Here is a 15,908-nt window from a genome sequence, read left to right as displayed (position 1 = left end):
GGTTCAAATCTTAGCTTTGCTTCTTGCTGTGTGACCTTGGGCAAATTATCTACCCCATGAATGCCTCAATTTCCTCATCTACAAAATAGGCATAATGAAAATAAAAGTATTTCCCTCTTAGGGTTACTATAAAAATTAAGTGGGTTGACACATGTACAGTGCTTAGGACAATGCCTGGTCCTGGGTACCATTCTCGCTGGTGCAAACAGAGCTATCAGGGGGTGCTGTCCTTGTCTCTGACATGACCAGAGTTTGCTAGGGGAATGGGCGGAAGAGCTTGAGACAAAAGACACCTGAGGAAAAGACCACAGTAGGACAGGGAGTCTGGGAGCACTGGAGACCGATTCATGCAATTCCCTTGCTAATAAACCCCTCAGTTTCTACCATGTCAGGGCTTATGGACGTGGTGTTAGAGATTGTAATCCTGTGGCCATGGCGGGCAAATGCTTTATGTGCATGCAAATCCCAGGTAGAAAGTTCCCTGAAGAAGTGTAAGCATGGTGATAACCCAAGAGACAGCACTGCGGTGGGCATGAACATTCTGGAGATGGAACTTGCCACAGAACAAGAGTACGTGAATGTTTCCCTTTGAAAGATCAATGTATTAGGAGTGGTTCATCAGAAATAATTTGAGACTCAGCTCAGAATGGTTTGGGTCGTTCTGTGAACGGGGCCCAGGTCTCTGGACATGTTCTGCTTCCCCAGCACCTTAACATCCTGGGCGATTTGAATGTGCCACCTGTGCCCGTACAAGCCTCAGGCTACACAGTTCACTTAACATTGGCGATAGATTGTTGGAACTCACTTTATGTGAAAGGGTATATAATAAGCCAATTTTCTCATAAGCTAATTTATATAAACAAGAGTTACATTTCTACAGCATATTTCTGGTCACAAAACCCACCCAATTTCTAAATAAAGACCCAAAACACATCTAATATTAAGCACTGAGATAAATGTACATTTAAGAGTGATTAATAAAAACAAGTAAGAATTATTTTCCAACCTGCTTATTCCAGTTCAGGGTTGTGGGTGACCCAACCTTGTCCAGACAGGAGCCCACCCTGGACAGAATACCCTCCCATCATGGGGCCACTCACACACACCCACACTCACTCAAGACTGGGACACTTCAGAAACCCCAGTTCATCTCACATGAATCTCTGGGATGTGGGAGGGAGCTGGAGTACTTGGAGAAAACCTACGTAGAAATGCAGAAAATGTGCAATCTCCACAGAGACAGTGGTCCCGGGGGAGAATCAATTCCCCCCCCCATTAATGTTATAATAACAAAACGATGTTGAGAGAAACTTATTCGAAGACCTGCTGTACTCAAAAATGTCCCTCTCTGTTCCATACTAATAGGTGTGCTGATAGAAGAATACTTAAATTTGTAACCACAGACTCGTATGTGTTTAGGTCTAGGGAAGTTACAGACTTTTATGGAGAAATTAAGAGTTTATCTGACCAGAGGAAATGTTCAACAGAAGCCAAAGCCGACTCATCTGAAGAAAACGTCTCAGTACTAGGCTGGTACTAGGTCATTATTACAGGAAAGGTGGTAATTACTGTCACAGTGCTTATTCAGAACTCCCTTCCTGTGGAGTGCTTCAAAAAGATTCAGTCAGGGTGGTATTAAACACAACCAGAAGTGAACATTTATTGTTCTATTCTTGCCTGCCATTAAAAAAAATAAAGAAAAAATTTTAATTGAGACTAATACTCAAGTTATATTTTATTTGAAGTTAATATTTACAAAATATAAAAATTAATAAAATATAAAATGTTAATATTAATTTGATAAAATCAGTCTGCCTTGGAAGATACATATACTGCATGCTGAAGAGATGATCCATTTATTGTTGCCAACTTGCTAAGGATAAGAAGGAAGTGAGGCATCCTCCTGAAAGACTTGAGCTAAATGTTCTTATTAAAAAAAGTAATTAATGAAGTGAAACCACAGACCGTAGCATTTTAAGCCCCAGTATACTTCTCTCAAGCATTGCTGATATGAAATAATGAAAAGGCCATAAAGATAGTTGTGTATTATTTTTATTTTTATTTTTTACCTAATTTGCATATACCTATATATCTATATCTGTTCTCTTATAATAATGTCAGGACAGGTGACCTAATTGGAATTCTAAAATTGAATGATCAGACTAGCGTTAAGATAAAAGACAGAGGCTCTTAGGAAAATTAATTGAACTCTATAATATTGGGTTGAGTCCATATCTTGGCTAAAAAATTGCAAAAAGAAAAAAAAAGAACTTTTCTATGATTGAACTTCATAATATTTTTGTAAAAGAGAGAACTTTTCTATGATTTTGCTATGAAAGCAAATAATACTTTATCAAGCTACTGCACAATTTTGTAGAATTTTCTCTCAAAGACAAATACTGTATAATCTCACTTACATGTGGAATCTAAAAATAAGCAAACATGCAGAAGCTTTTGTTTTGATAAGGTCCCATTTGTTTATTCTTTCCTTTAAGTCCCTTGCTTTAGGGGACGTGTCTGTGAGGATGTTGCTGCATGGAATGTCTGGGATTTTCCTGCCTATGTTTTCCTCTAGGTCTTTTATGGTGTTACAACTTATATTTAAGTCTTTTACCCACCTTGAATTTATTTTTGTGTATGGTGTAAGTTGGTGATCGAGTTTCATTTTTTTGCATGTAGCTGTCCAGATCTCCCAACACCATTTGTTGAACAGGCTATTTTTGCTCCATTTTATGCTCCTGCCTCTTTCATCAAATATTAATGGACCGTAGAGACCCAGCAATTCCACTGCTGGGATTATACCCTAAGAGCCCTGAAACACCAATCCAAAAGAACCTATGCACCCCAATGTTCATAGCAGCACAATTTACAATAGCCAAGTACTGGAAGCAACCTAAGTGCCCATCAGCAAAAGAGTGGATCCAAAAACTACAGTACATTTACACAATGGAATTCTACACAGCAGAGAGAAAGAAGGAGCTTATACCCTTTGCAACAGCATGGATGGAACTGGAGAGCATTATGCTAAGTGAAATAAGCCAGGCGGTGAGGGACAAATACCATATGATCTCACCTTTAACTGGAACATAATCAACAGAAGAAAAAAGCAAACAAAATGTAACCAGAGACATTGGAGTTAAGAACAATCTAAGAATAGCCAGAGGGGAGGGAGGGAGGGATAGTGGGAAGGAGGGTTTTCAGGAACTACTATAAAGGACACATGAACAAAACCAAAGGGGAGGGTGGAAGCAGGGGAGGGAGGTGGGTTTGGCTGGGGTGGGGTAGAGGGGTGGGGAGAAAGTGCAGACAACTGTAATTGAACAACATGAAAATAATTTAAAAATTAAAAAAAATAAAAATAAGCAAACAAGCAAACAAACAAAAATACCCTAATACCATCTCCTCCCCCCCCCCAAAAAAAAACTGAAGTTAGTTTTGTGGTTGCCAGAGGCTAGGTGGGGATGGATGGAGGGTTGAACAAAATGGGTGAAGGGGGTCAAAAAAATATAAATTTGAAGTTATAAAATAAATAAGTCAGGTAATGTACAGCATGTTGACTATAGTTAATAACACTATATTGTAAAACTAAATGAATATATTAAAAAGTACAAATACTTTTTTCATTGATTGTTCTAAAAAAATGGTACAGAGCTGCCAGTAAAAATATAAATATTCTTATATATAAGATAAAATAAACTCATTTTTGTTTCTCTTTTCAATTATATCCTAATGTAAACTTCTAACAAATTGATTTTAACCTTATTTTAAAATTAATTTATTCTATTTACTCATTTATTTTTATTGAATGAATTTGACTTGTACAATACATAGGTTTAAAGTGTATGGCATGTTACTTTGATACACTTGTATATTGTAATATGGTTGGTAATGTAGCAGTGTTTATCACATTACATAACTATAGTACAATATTATTGTCTATTTGATAGGGGAATTCAAGAGTTAAAGATTTTAGCCTTAGTTGATAGACTTAAGTGATTAATGCATGTGGAAAGCTGTTATTCCAGGACCTGGAATGCACGACCACATCAACTCCAGTAGGTCCACAAGCAATTCAACCATGGTCCCCCACGGGGCTGGAGCACAAAGCCAAGTAGACAGTATCTGAGCCATTGTGTCCCAGGTGATGCAGATAAAGAATTGTGGATCAACAGATAAAGAAGGACTTGGAAGATTGCCACTGGACTGCAACTCTTATCCAATTAACTTTTTCCCAAACGCCTTACTTACCCTTTCTTCTCCTTATAAAAAGGTTGGGTTAAAATGAAAAGTTAAGATGGTTTTTGAGGGTACATAAGCTCCACCCCTTCCCGCTGGCTTTTCATATTGCTGGCATCTGAATAAAGTTCCCATGAAGAGTCCATCCTTATCTCTGCTTATTGGTTCTGGTAGTGACACGCAGCACGAATGCTGACTTTTCCGGTTTCATGTGTTCATCATTCTGTACATTAGATCTCTATGGTTCACTGACTACTCACTACAAGTTTTTATCTTTAAACACTATCACTCTTTTGCCCCCTTCCCCTCACCTGGTAACCACCCCATTACTCTCCATTTTTAATAATTTACTTTTTTAGAGTCCACGTATAAGTAATATCATACAGAACTTGTCTTTCTCTGTCTGATCTCTTGGATGGCCAAGAGCCATCCATGTTGCATATGAGAGAATATCTTCCTTTCCCATGGCTGAATATTGTCCCATTGTGTATATGTACCACTTCTTCTGTATCCATTCATCCACTGATGGGCATTTAGGTTGAGTCCATATCTTGGCTATTGTAAATAATGCTGTGATAAACATGGGAGTGCATATATCTCGTCAAAATCTTGTTTTGCTTTGTTTTGTTTTGTTTTGTCATCTCCCTCCTCCTCCCACCCTCACACCATGTATTTTTTGAAAACATTGAGTCACCTCCGGTATTATTTGTGAAATCAGTGCCCTTATCTCTAGGGTTTATGTTTAAAAACAGCCAGTATCTGATTCCTTGGTCTGGAGCCTTCTTTAAATTCTGTTTTCATTTCCTTCGGGAATATACCCAGGAGTGGAATTGCTAAATATATGGTAAATACACTTTTAACTTTTTGAAGAACCTCCATATTGTTTTCCCTAGTGGTTGGACCAATTTACATTCCCACCAACAATGTATAAGAGTTAAACCTCATTTTAGGTAAATTCTCTTTAAACACTCTTTAGTAGCCATTATCTTGTTAGCCAAGGACTTCTTCCACTCCTAGGCCCTGTGCCTTGCCTGGCAGTTTCTCCTATGTGTTTGCACTTGCAGCTGGGGCAGTTCCCCAAATAATGTCCTGCACAGTTACCGGCTCTTCTCCATTTCTTGGGCATAAATACTTATCAGAACTCCCCTCAAATATCAGTATATGATAGATTCACATACAATTCTCATTATTCCATTCATGTTGGGCCTTCATTGTATGCTGCTCTCTGTAACATAATATAATTACAATATACTTGTAAGATATTTGAGAGAAAGAACTAGCCAGTATCCTATGTTGTTTTTAATTCCTGACCCCATCCATCCTTCGACCTGCACTTAGGGTAGTGCTAGCCAAGCGTGTGGCAGCATGGGAGCACTTTCTGTCCTCGGCTCTCCAGCCATTGGAAAGTAGTTTAACTTCTACTCCTCTCAACCATCTACCCTCACTGATGTTCATGCCCTACTGCAGAAGGACAAGAGGTAGAGAGAAGAAAAGCCATTACTAGAGCAAGGGAGGCAGAGAGGTCTCCAGAAAACAGTGTCACACAGGAAATCTACAATTTTGGAAACATCTCTTTTCATAAAGGGATCATGCTTTGGGGTCTGTGGAGCCTTAGAAGTCTATGGAAGAGACTCAGGAGTCCCTAAATCCCCTGGACTCTCCGGCAAAGTTCTGTGTGATATACACTTTTCTGTGGAGATTGTTCGCAGTTTATATGGTTTCAAAGAGTTCAGGACACAGTGAAAATTTAATCTCCACTCTTTAAAAGAAATCTTCAGAAAGTGGTATGAGGAAATAATGCTGATCCCAGAGTCTTACCTTTTCCACGAAGTACAGAATGCCCTCATGGCCACGCCGCCCAGGGGGCTTCCAGCTTAGCACCACATAACTCTGGGTGGCCTCAGTGACAGAGAGGTCTGTGGGAGGTCCAGGAACAACACCCTCTGAAAAACAACAAGGAAAAGTGAGGATCACACACTCTGGGAAACCCAGGATACTCAGAGTCACAGATGGTTCCCTGTTCCTGGAGGAAGGCTTAATTGCTGCTCCATAGAATAAAGAAGTACCTTGTCTCTAAAATTCTTCCTAAAAGTCATTCATTTTACTTTCTTTGTTTGACAATTTAAATTTCTTTAGTAATCGTGAAAACCAGTTGCAATGACACAACTTATTTTTTTATATCTTTGAAAAGGGAGTGGAATCATAGTTTTTAATACAATTTATTTATTGATTAATTGATTAATTAAAATTTTTACATTTTTAAAAATTACAGTTGACACACAGTATTATATTAGTTTCACTTGTACATCATAGTGATCAGACACTTACATAACTTATGAGGTGCTTCTCTGATAAGTCTAGTACCCACCTGACTCTATACATAATTATTATAATATAGGGTAGGGCAAATGTAGGTTTACAGCTGTGAGTATGCGAAAGACAGAGCTTATCCTTGTACTAATATTTATTAACTATTGTATTTTTTATAGAAACAACTGTAAAACTACTTTGCCCCACCCTATACTATTGACTATATTCCCTGTGTTGTATGGTACATGCCCGTGACATTTTGTAACTGTTAATTTGTACTTCTGAGCACCTTCACCTTTTCACCCAGTGTCCCAACCCTCCTCCCATCGGGCAACCATCAGTTTGTTCTCTGTATCTATGAGTTTGTTTCTGTTTTATTCATTTATTTTACTTTTAGATTCCACATTAAGTAAAATACATAATATTTGTCTTTCTCTTAGCATAATACCCTCTAGGTCCATCCATGTTGTCACAAATGATAAGATTACCAGATTGTATAAAAAACAAGGTCCAACTATATGATGCCTACAAGAAACGTGACTGTAGAAATTTATAAGCTGGTTTTACATTTTACATGAAGATGTAAAGAGTTAGAATAGCCAAAGCAACTTTGGGTTAGGGGAAGGTTAGAGGATTTGTATTATCTGACTTCAAAACTATGACGCTTAAAAAAATAAATACAACACTTATAAAAGCCACATAAAAGAGAAAATAAGTTTACCAACAGAGACTGCAGAAATAGATCTACAAATATGCAATCAATTTCTACATTAGTAGGGAAATGCCAATTAAAACCACTATGTTCCCACTACAAAATACCACTATAGTATAAAACAGAACTGTACCCCACGAGAATGACTAAAAGTGAAAAGACTGATCGTACCAGGTCCTGGTGACCATGTGGAGCACCTGGGGAACTCCCATAGAAAGACTACAGATGAGAATATAAAATGGTACAACCATTTTGGAAAATAGTTGGCTGTTTCTTTTAAAATTAAACATAAACCTACTGTATGACATATCCATTCAACTCATGGTATTTATCCAAGAGAAATGAAAACATATGACCACATAAACACTTCATAAGGATTTTTATAGAAACTTTCCATGATGAATGGGTAAGTTAAAATGAAATGATGCATGCATCAACATGGATAAATCTCAAAATAATTATGCTACATGAAGGAAACCAGACAAAAAATCAATATGATTCCACTTATCTAAAATTGTGGGCAATGCAGACTAGAGTGACAGAAAGCAGGTCAGTGATGGCCTGGAGATTACAAAGGCATCTGAGGAAATTCTAAGAGCGATGGATATTTTCACTATTTTGATCATGGTGATGGTTTCATAGGTAAACACACCTGTAAAATTTATCAAGTTGTATGTTTTACAGACATGCAGTTTACTGTATGTCAAATATACCTCCCTGAAGCTTTTTAGGAATAGTGATTCTCTGACAATGTAAGTTACTCTATGATCTTCAGCTAGTTCAGAATGTTCTTCCCAAAACATCCTAATATGCACTACACCATCGATAACAAAAGCTACCCGCCTAACAAAACATTGATAATAGTATCTGAGGAAAACGTCGCTTTTACCTCCAGGTTCCTCTTCAGTGACAAAGATCTGTCCAGTCCACGGTGCTGAAGGGCGACCTGAACAGAGGTAAATATAAAAATCACAAACATTCACAAATGCAGTGTCAGCCACACTGATAAAGTGTCCAGATTGGTCACAAATGGATTTGTTACTTAGCTGACTTACGTAATTTGCTACAGAATCTTACTGAGCATGTATACGGCATTGTGTCTTCAAAGAATTCACAATCTGCTGGAGCCTAGAAGCGGCCTGCACTGAGCTGCCATTTCTAGACTTGTACTTACACAGATGAGATAAACAACCTGTGTTCATTCACCGTTCCATATGGCTCTCCTGAAACATACAGGCTCTCTTGTCCCTTCTTAAGGGATAACATGTATTTGGGAGAAACCTTTCTGGAACAATCATAAGCCCAGCAGTTATTTATGAAGATGAGGAGAGGGGCGCTGATCCTGCAGTAAAGCTCAAAGAAGGCAATTTCTTTCCATTACATTCGACAGTGTTGTCTACAAAGAAAACCAGTTTAAATCCTGAGTAGGGAAAATGGATGAGACCAGCAGTATAGACTTAAAAAGGAAGTTCATTCCTGTGATCCTACAGACATCAGAAATAGAGAATGATTCAATTCCTGCTTTGGTCAAGGGACTTTTCACCACACTTTGTGAAAAAACAGAAAGGTAATAAACAAGATAGCTTATTTTCAGTTCAACCAAATCTCATTTTCATTGGAATTTGTAGAAAAAGAATAAATGAAAGTATGAGATGGAATTAGAAAAGAGAGATGGAAGTCAGACGTTTGGTGCTAAGTGATTGGAGAGCTATCAAGTAGTGTGATTAGAAAAAGTCTCCAGAGGAAAAAGTAGCTTATTTACTTAGATTTTTAGGATGCCACTACATATACCTCAGTAAAGAATAACACTGCAAATATGACATAGACCAGCAGTCCTTGTCCAGCGTGAGTTTGCTTGCCCCCCGGGACATTTGGTAATGTGCTGAGACAATGGGGATCGTCACAAGGTGGGGAAGCTGTGCTGTTGGTCTTTAGGGAGTGGAGGCCAGGGATGCTGCCAACACCCTACGATGAACAGGATAGCCCCCCATAATATAGAATTATCTGGCTTAAAATGTCAACAGGGCCAAGGTTAAGAAATCTGGTATAGAGTAAAATGTTAATTTCCAAGAATTCTTTTAATGTCATTTTCTGGTCCTTTCTACTGAGAGTGCCATATGGTTTCTCATGAAAGAAATGCAGAGATAATTCATGTACCATGGTTCTGACATTGATACTTGGAGGCTAAATATATGAAAAGATTATTTTTGACTGTTTTTATGGAAACTCAAGTATAGATCAGATATAATGTTGTAAATGTGTTTTTCCTTTGATATAAAGAAACTCACTGTACTGTGATATTAATACTCTAAATTCAAGCTTAAGAAATTTACCTTACAGTTTAAAAAAACTGAACCAGAAAGGAAAGTATATTTGGAATGCGCTAATAAAATGGATAAAAATGTTCTCCAGATTCTTGATTTTCATGTTTCATTTCAAACACAATGCCTAGACTCAGTTTTAAAAAGCAAAGCTGTCTGAATCAAATAGAAATAAAATGAAATAAAACCCTTAGTAAATAAATGAGTCAAAAAACAAATGCTTTTCTGTTCTCATTCCCCGCTCCACTAGGATTTTCTGATCAACAGATTATTCCTTATTCTCTTCTCCCTCTAGAGGAAGGGGGAGGAATAACTTTGCAATGAGATCTACTGCAGTTATAGAAAAAGGGTTCCGGAAGAGCCTGGAAAGTGAAAACGCTTACTTTTAAGTCTAGCTTTCTCATCTGGGTCCAGAGCAGCCACAGGCTCAGAAACACGAGATGGTAGGCCTATTCCAGTTTTATTCACAGCTCGGACTCGGAATATGTAAGAACGACCTTCTATCAATCCAGTGACGGGGAAACGCGCGAACTTCACGGGTGTGTCATTGCACTGAGACCAGCTATCTGTGCCCACCTCACATCTAAGGGAAAGAGAGTGATCAGTAAGCATATTAGAAGAAGTATGGCTAAATTAATAGTCCCAAAGCTGTAAACCCACCCAACTGCTTCCGATTTTTCTACAAAATTTCTAGCTCAAGCACGGTTCAGTAGCTATTTAACTGCAGACACTCAGTTCCACTCAACTGTAATGTGCCTTCTCTAACAAGAAAAGAAGCTCAGCTTCTTCTGAAACACATATATGTCCTTTGACCTTACTGAAAGCACGCAGTTAAGGGGCCTCGTGTGCTAAGTACAGGAGCTTTCTGGGGGGAAACAAAAGCAGGTGGGTATGTACAATCTTTATGTTGAATAGGCTAAGGGGGAAGATTGCTCAAGCATCCACTTGGCCGATGTCTTCAGTTCCATCCACCGTTAGTGGCTTCATTTGGCATTGTCTTTTAAAAAATGGAACTGTTGGTGAGAAAGCTAACACCTTAAAAGGTTCTTATCTGTACTGTGGTTTGGAGAGAGTTCACTTGATGGTCACTGTATTCTTTGTGGTGGGAGGGTGAGGAGGGTACTGTAATGCAATTGTTTCTTAACAGGTGAGGCTGAGGAAATGCAGTGAAATTCCCAGGCCTGGAGGGGAAGTTTAAGCACTTGACATCTCAGGTTTCTAATTGGGTGCTTTTCCAGCGATTGATGGCTGGGGATAGAGTGGCCACATCCCAGGAGACAGGAATGAGGGTTCATATCATGTTAGTAGCCTAATCAACAGGGTTTTAGAGGCTCAACGTGTGATTGAAGTATACAGTATAGGGATTAAGTAACATCATTTTTTATGAGTAGAATACTGTACTTTTAGTTTATATCACTTTCCCAGCACAGCTCTATGTCCTAAGTGTGTAGTTTCCAAATGATTCTCATGAGGGAGGGTCGCCAATGGCAGTGCCAAGGTGGTGGGAGTGTGTGTGTAGAGGTTATCTTTATTTCTTTACCATCACCCTTCCATTCTTCGAGATAAATATTTTCCTTAACTTTATGTAAAGTGCTATCAAATATGGCTTCAATCCTTGCTTTCCATCCACTCTCCCCTAACTCTTCCTTTGTAGAAATTATGGAGCTGCTTATAAATGGGGTGTGGGAGGCTAGGACAATTCTTCAATCTGCCCTGCCCCCTCCCTCTGTGCAGATACTGCGTGGTGGCCCAGGGAGACCACAGCATGCAGCCTAACCCTCATGTGGGCAGAAAGAAAGGTGGAGAGCAACCGCTCTGGGGCTGTCTGCAGCAAGGTGGAGCAGAAGGAACACCAATTTTCAGTCAGGCTGCTCTTTGAATTCTAGTTCTGCTAGAATTACTCTCTGTGACTATGTGTTTCCTCATTAGCACGTGGCCTTGGGTCAGCTACTCATTTCCTACTTGTAATAACAGTACCTACCTTTCAAAGGATGGTTATGGGTTAATGGTCAATATGAGAAGTGTTTGGAACAGTGCCGTTCACATGGCAAACGATTAACAAATAGTAGTCATAATGTGGTTATTTTCGTTTTGACTAAGTCGAGAGAAAAACAAAATGTACTTATTGTTCCTTGTCTTTCACTGATCAAAGGCTGCAAATTCCTTAGAAATTTGTGAGAGACAATAAGGCAGAAATCGTAAGGATGAAAAAGAACTTATCTAAAACTTTATGTTCATCATTACTAAAAGATAAAATAATGTAGAAGCATTTAGTGTACAATTAAATAGTATATAATGTATTATAAATATTTCTCCAGGTGGTATTTACCCCAATAGACATATATTTATATACTGCTATAAATATTAGACTTAATATACTTTGGTACAACACCACTGCGCCATACCAGCCAAATTGTCTATTCCTAGTAGTTTCTACTATCAGATTTTATTACTCAAAAAATAGAAAGAATTGGAGCAACTATCTGAGTAGAAACTAAGTCAGCAATGTATTTAGGTTGATAATGTAAAATTTTTGTTTACACTGTCTAAAATCAATGGATAATTAATGTGTAAGACTCAATTACCATAGATTGTAGATTCTCTAAGTTTTGGAGAATGTAAATAGTAAGAGCCTGTAACTAGATAGAACATTATTTAATCCTATTGATATTGATATTTGTTGTTTCTTTTTCTAACTCAAAATCACTTCCTGAAATGTAAATAAGATTTTGTTAGTATTTGTAAAGTATTGCTATTATTTTTTTAATTGTCACCCAAGGCCATGTTTATTGATGAGAGAGAGAGAGAGAGAGAGCGACATTGATGTGAGAGAGAAATGTTGATGGGTTGCCTCCTATACAGGCCCAGACAGGGGATACAACCCGCAACCTAAGTATGTGCCCTGACTGGGGATTGAACCCACAACCTTTTGGTGTATGAGATGATGCTCCAACCAAATGAGCAACCTGGCCAGGACTAATGAATTATTCTTTATGTAATATTCTTAAATTGCTGACATACTAAGAATAGATTGAATACCAGTTATTTCCAAAGTGGTCTCTTTTAGGTCTAGAAATTCATAGTTTTCTTACCAAATTAGTGACTTGTGCTTTTGGAATTTAGGTATATCTGTATCTATATTTGTCTATATCCACCTATACATGCACACATATATGTATATATACATTTATATATATGTCAGAGAGAGAGAGAGACAGAAAGAAAGAGACAGAGAAGGGAGAGAAGACCAGAAGAGAAAATGTGTCACCTAGGAGTGGTAGAGAAATCAAGCATGCATCTCTATGGCCACATCACTCTAACTGAAGTTAGACTAAGTACGAACTTATCGATAAAATATCCCAGAATAGGACTTCCTCCATCCACAGCTGGCTGCTTCCAAGAGATGATGATATAATCTTTGTTGGCATCCAAGCACACCACATCCAAGGGAGAAGCGGGGGCTCCTTCAATCTCTGCATCAGCATCTGTGGAGATATGGAAGGATCCCATTAGCCCTCTCAGATATGCTCTGTCAGCGCCCCGGCTGGGCTCTTAGTGCACACATGTCTTAGCACGCCGCCACAGTGGCTACATCTTTGGCCTTAGTAGACCAAGCTTCAGTCTCGCAATTTGCTTACCCGCATAACAATGTGTGCTTTTCACCATGAGTACAAAGAACATTATGTTAGAAAGGACTCTGAAAAGAACCCATGACCTTTGCCTCATGGCCTTTGCTTGCCCAAATGTTCTAAAAGAAAATAAATATGTAGCTGTTGAGGATTGTTATCAGAAAAGTCTAAAGTAAGTTGTGCCAGAAAGTCTGATCTTAAGATATTTATTGTGTAATGTTACTCAGAAACTATGAATGGCTCCAAAGCGGAACAAATAGCCCCTTCTGTCACCTTCTGGATGCATCCACAAAGAGGAAGAACAGGAAGCTTTGCCCATCCCTACACAGGGCACTACCATTTTGGAAGAGAATAGAAAACATTCATTTTAATCAAATGTTTGTTCCCAAACTGAAGATACTTGTAAAAGGAACTCTGATGCAATACCCACATCTGAGCTTGGCTTATCTGAGTTCAGCAAAAGTCCAGGATTATACAAGACACAGAGGACAGTGAGTATTTATGAAATGGGATCCTGTGACAGTGGGGTCCTCCCAGCAGTGGGTCTCGGGCACAGCTAAATTGGTGGATCAGGGTTGTTTTTAGGGAAGTAAAGAGGATGAAAATAATCAGTAGCCTTTTAAGTGAGAATGATTAAGAAAAGAGGCAGAGTCCCTGAGGGAGGGAGTTCACATTTGCCAATTTCTTGTGACATCTGGTCAACCCTTTAATAACGAATTAGTAGGAGAGGAGGCTGAGACATGTAGGAGCCACTTACCCAAGGGAAACCACTCTTGTTGACTTAATAAACACTTTTATTTTTCTATCAGCTACACTTGTGTAAGTCTTATGACTTACTAAAGCATGTGATAACACGGCAGAAAAATTTGTCTGCTTCTGAATTTAATAGGTTCACATTACCTGTAAATAGCTCCAGTCACTTTGGTTTTGAACACTGTTTCTTGCCCATGAAACCTGCAGGAAAGTGCCTCTAGGTAAATGCCTCCTGCATAACTGCTATAGCAGAACATAACTCCCTGTGCCTGAAACTTCATGTGGAATGCCTGCGTGCCACACAACAAGAAGTGAGCATTTTGGTGGGGAGAAATGTCTCTTCTTCCAGACTCTGAGAGCACTGGATGAGGGAGAGTGCCAGCTGGTGGTGGAAGCAGAGCAGAGGAAAAATAAAGGTAGATGTGCTGAGGTTAACAGGGGTCAGGTACTGCTGGAAAGCTGCTCAACTGCTAGGGGGGCAGCTGGCAACTTCGAGCCATGTCCTCTTCCTAAAGGCCCATAATATTAACGACCAGCAATCTCCAGGTTGAGTGAGTGGAATTCAGTTCACTGAACGTCCATTGTATTTAACAGCCGGGCAGCTGTAGGTATTTAGGGAGCCACTTCTCAACAATTTTATAAAATTACTTATGCCATTTGTAGGGTGGGCCTGACAGTCTTTCAAAAACAGCTTCTGTTTAGCAGCTGCTGGAAGCCAAATCCAAATGCCGTGTTATGTTACTTCACACTTGTGCTCTTGGCTCCCAGCAGCTGCTGTGGACGGTCTGGCCCACAGCGCCCAGTCAGTCGACGTCAATCCTTTCCTTAGCCTCTGCCCTTCTGTCTCCCAACCCTCCAAATAGCCAAACTTTTTGTAGGTTTGATTAATTAGGTCAAAGATTATCCTGCTACTCTTTGTATTTAACCTCTGACACTGGCTATTAATAACTTTTTTCAAAATGTAAGTAATTCTAATGTTTACTTGTATTATAAAAGTACTGCATGCTGGTAAAATATATGATAATTAAAAAACCCTTGAAAATCTCTTTTAAATTTCATAACTCAGAGGATATTATTACTAAGATATTGGCCAATATTTTTCTATAATTTTTTCTATATTTACAACTCAAAAGTGACTATTTTTGAAACAAGAACGGAATGGGTACCATTTCATGTAAAATAATTTTTCTTATTTTTATTTTTAAAATATATTTTATTGATTATGCTATTATAGTTGTCCCATTTTTTCTCCTCTTTATGCCCTTCCACCCTTGAAACCCCTTCCCACCCACATTCCTTCCCCCTTAGTTCATGTCCATGGGTCATACATATAAGTTCTTTGGCTTCTACATTTCCTATACTATTCTTAACCTCCCCCTGTCTATTTTTCTACCTACCATTTATGCTATTTATTCCCTGTACCTTTTCCTTCATCCCCCACCCCTTCTCTGCTGATAACCCTCCATGTGATCTCCATTTCTGTGATTCTGTTCCTGTTATGGTTGTTTGCTTGGTTTGTTTTTGTTTTTGTTTTTTAGGTTAGGTTGTTGATAGTTGTGAGTGTGTTGTCATTTTACTCTTCATATTTTTTATCTTCTTCTTTTTCTTAGAGAAGTCCCTTTTACATTTCATATAATAAAGGCTTGGTGATGATGAACTCCTTTAACTTGACCTTATCTGGGAAGCACTTTCTCTGCCCTTCCATTCTAAATGATAGCTTTGCTGGGTATAGTCATCTTGGATGGAGGTCCTTGCCTTTCATGACTTCAAATACTTCTTTCCAGCCCCTTCTTGCTGTAAGGTTTCTTTTGAGAAATAAGCTGAGAGTCTTATGGGAACTCCTTTGTAGGTAATTGTCTCCTTTTCTCTCTCTACTTTTAAGATTCTCTCCTTATCTTTAATCTTGGCTAATGTAATTATGATGTGCCTTGGTGTGTGCTTCCTTGG

The 15,908-nt window shown here is 38.6% G+C and overlaps 1 protein-coding gene across 2 annotated transcripts in view; it reads right to left on the bottom strand.

Moving 5' to 3' along the window:
- MYOM1 (myomesin 1) overlaps window positions 1-15,908 on the bottom strand; it is a 131,161-nt gene that overhangs the window by 60,472 nt on the left and 54,781 nt on the right. For both annotated transcript variants that reach the window (XM_024580417.4, XM_045187957.2), the window contains exons 11-14: window positions 12,923-13,064; window positions 9,963-10,162; window positions 8,148-8,204; window positions 6,055-6,179 (exon numbers count right to left, since the gene is read on the bottom strand). In XM_024580417.4, the coding sequence (XP_024436185.2) occupies window positions 6,055-6,179; window positions 8,148-8,204; window positions 9,963-10,162; window positions 12,923-13,064 (524 nt within the window). The remainder of the gene's footprint in view (window positions 1-6,054; window positions 6,180-8,147; window positions 8,205-9,962; window positions 10,163-12,922; window positions 13,065-15,908) is intronic.

This window comes from Desmodus rotundus, chromosome 10 (assembly GCF_022682495.2).
Source record: "Desmodus rotundus isolate HL8 chromosome 10, HLdesRot8A.1, whole genome shotgun sequence".
Lineage (NCBI taxonomy): Eukaryota > Metazoa > Chordata > Mammalia > Chiroptera > Phyllostomidae > Desmodus > Desmodus rotundus.
Note: the sequence above shows the minus strand (reverse complement) of the source record. Positions and strands in the feature narration are given on the sequence as shown.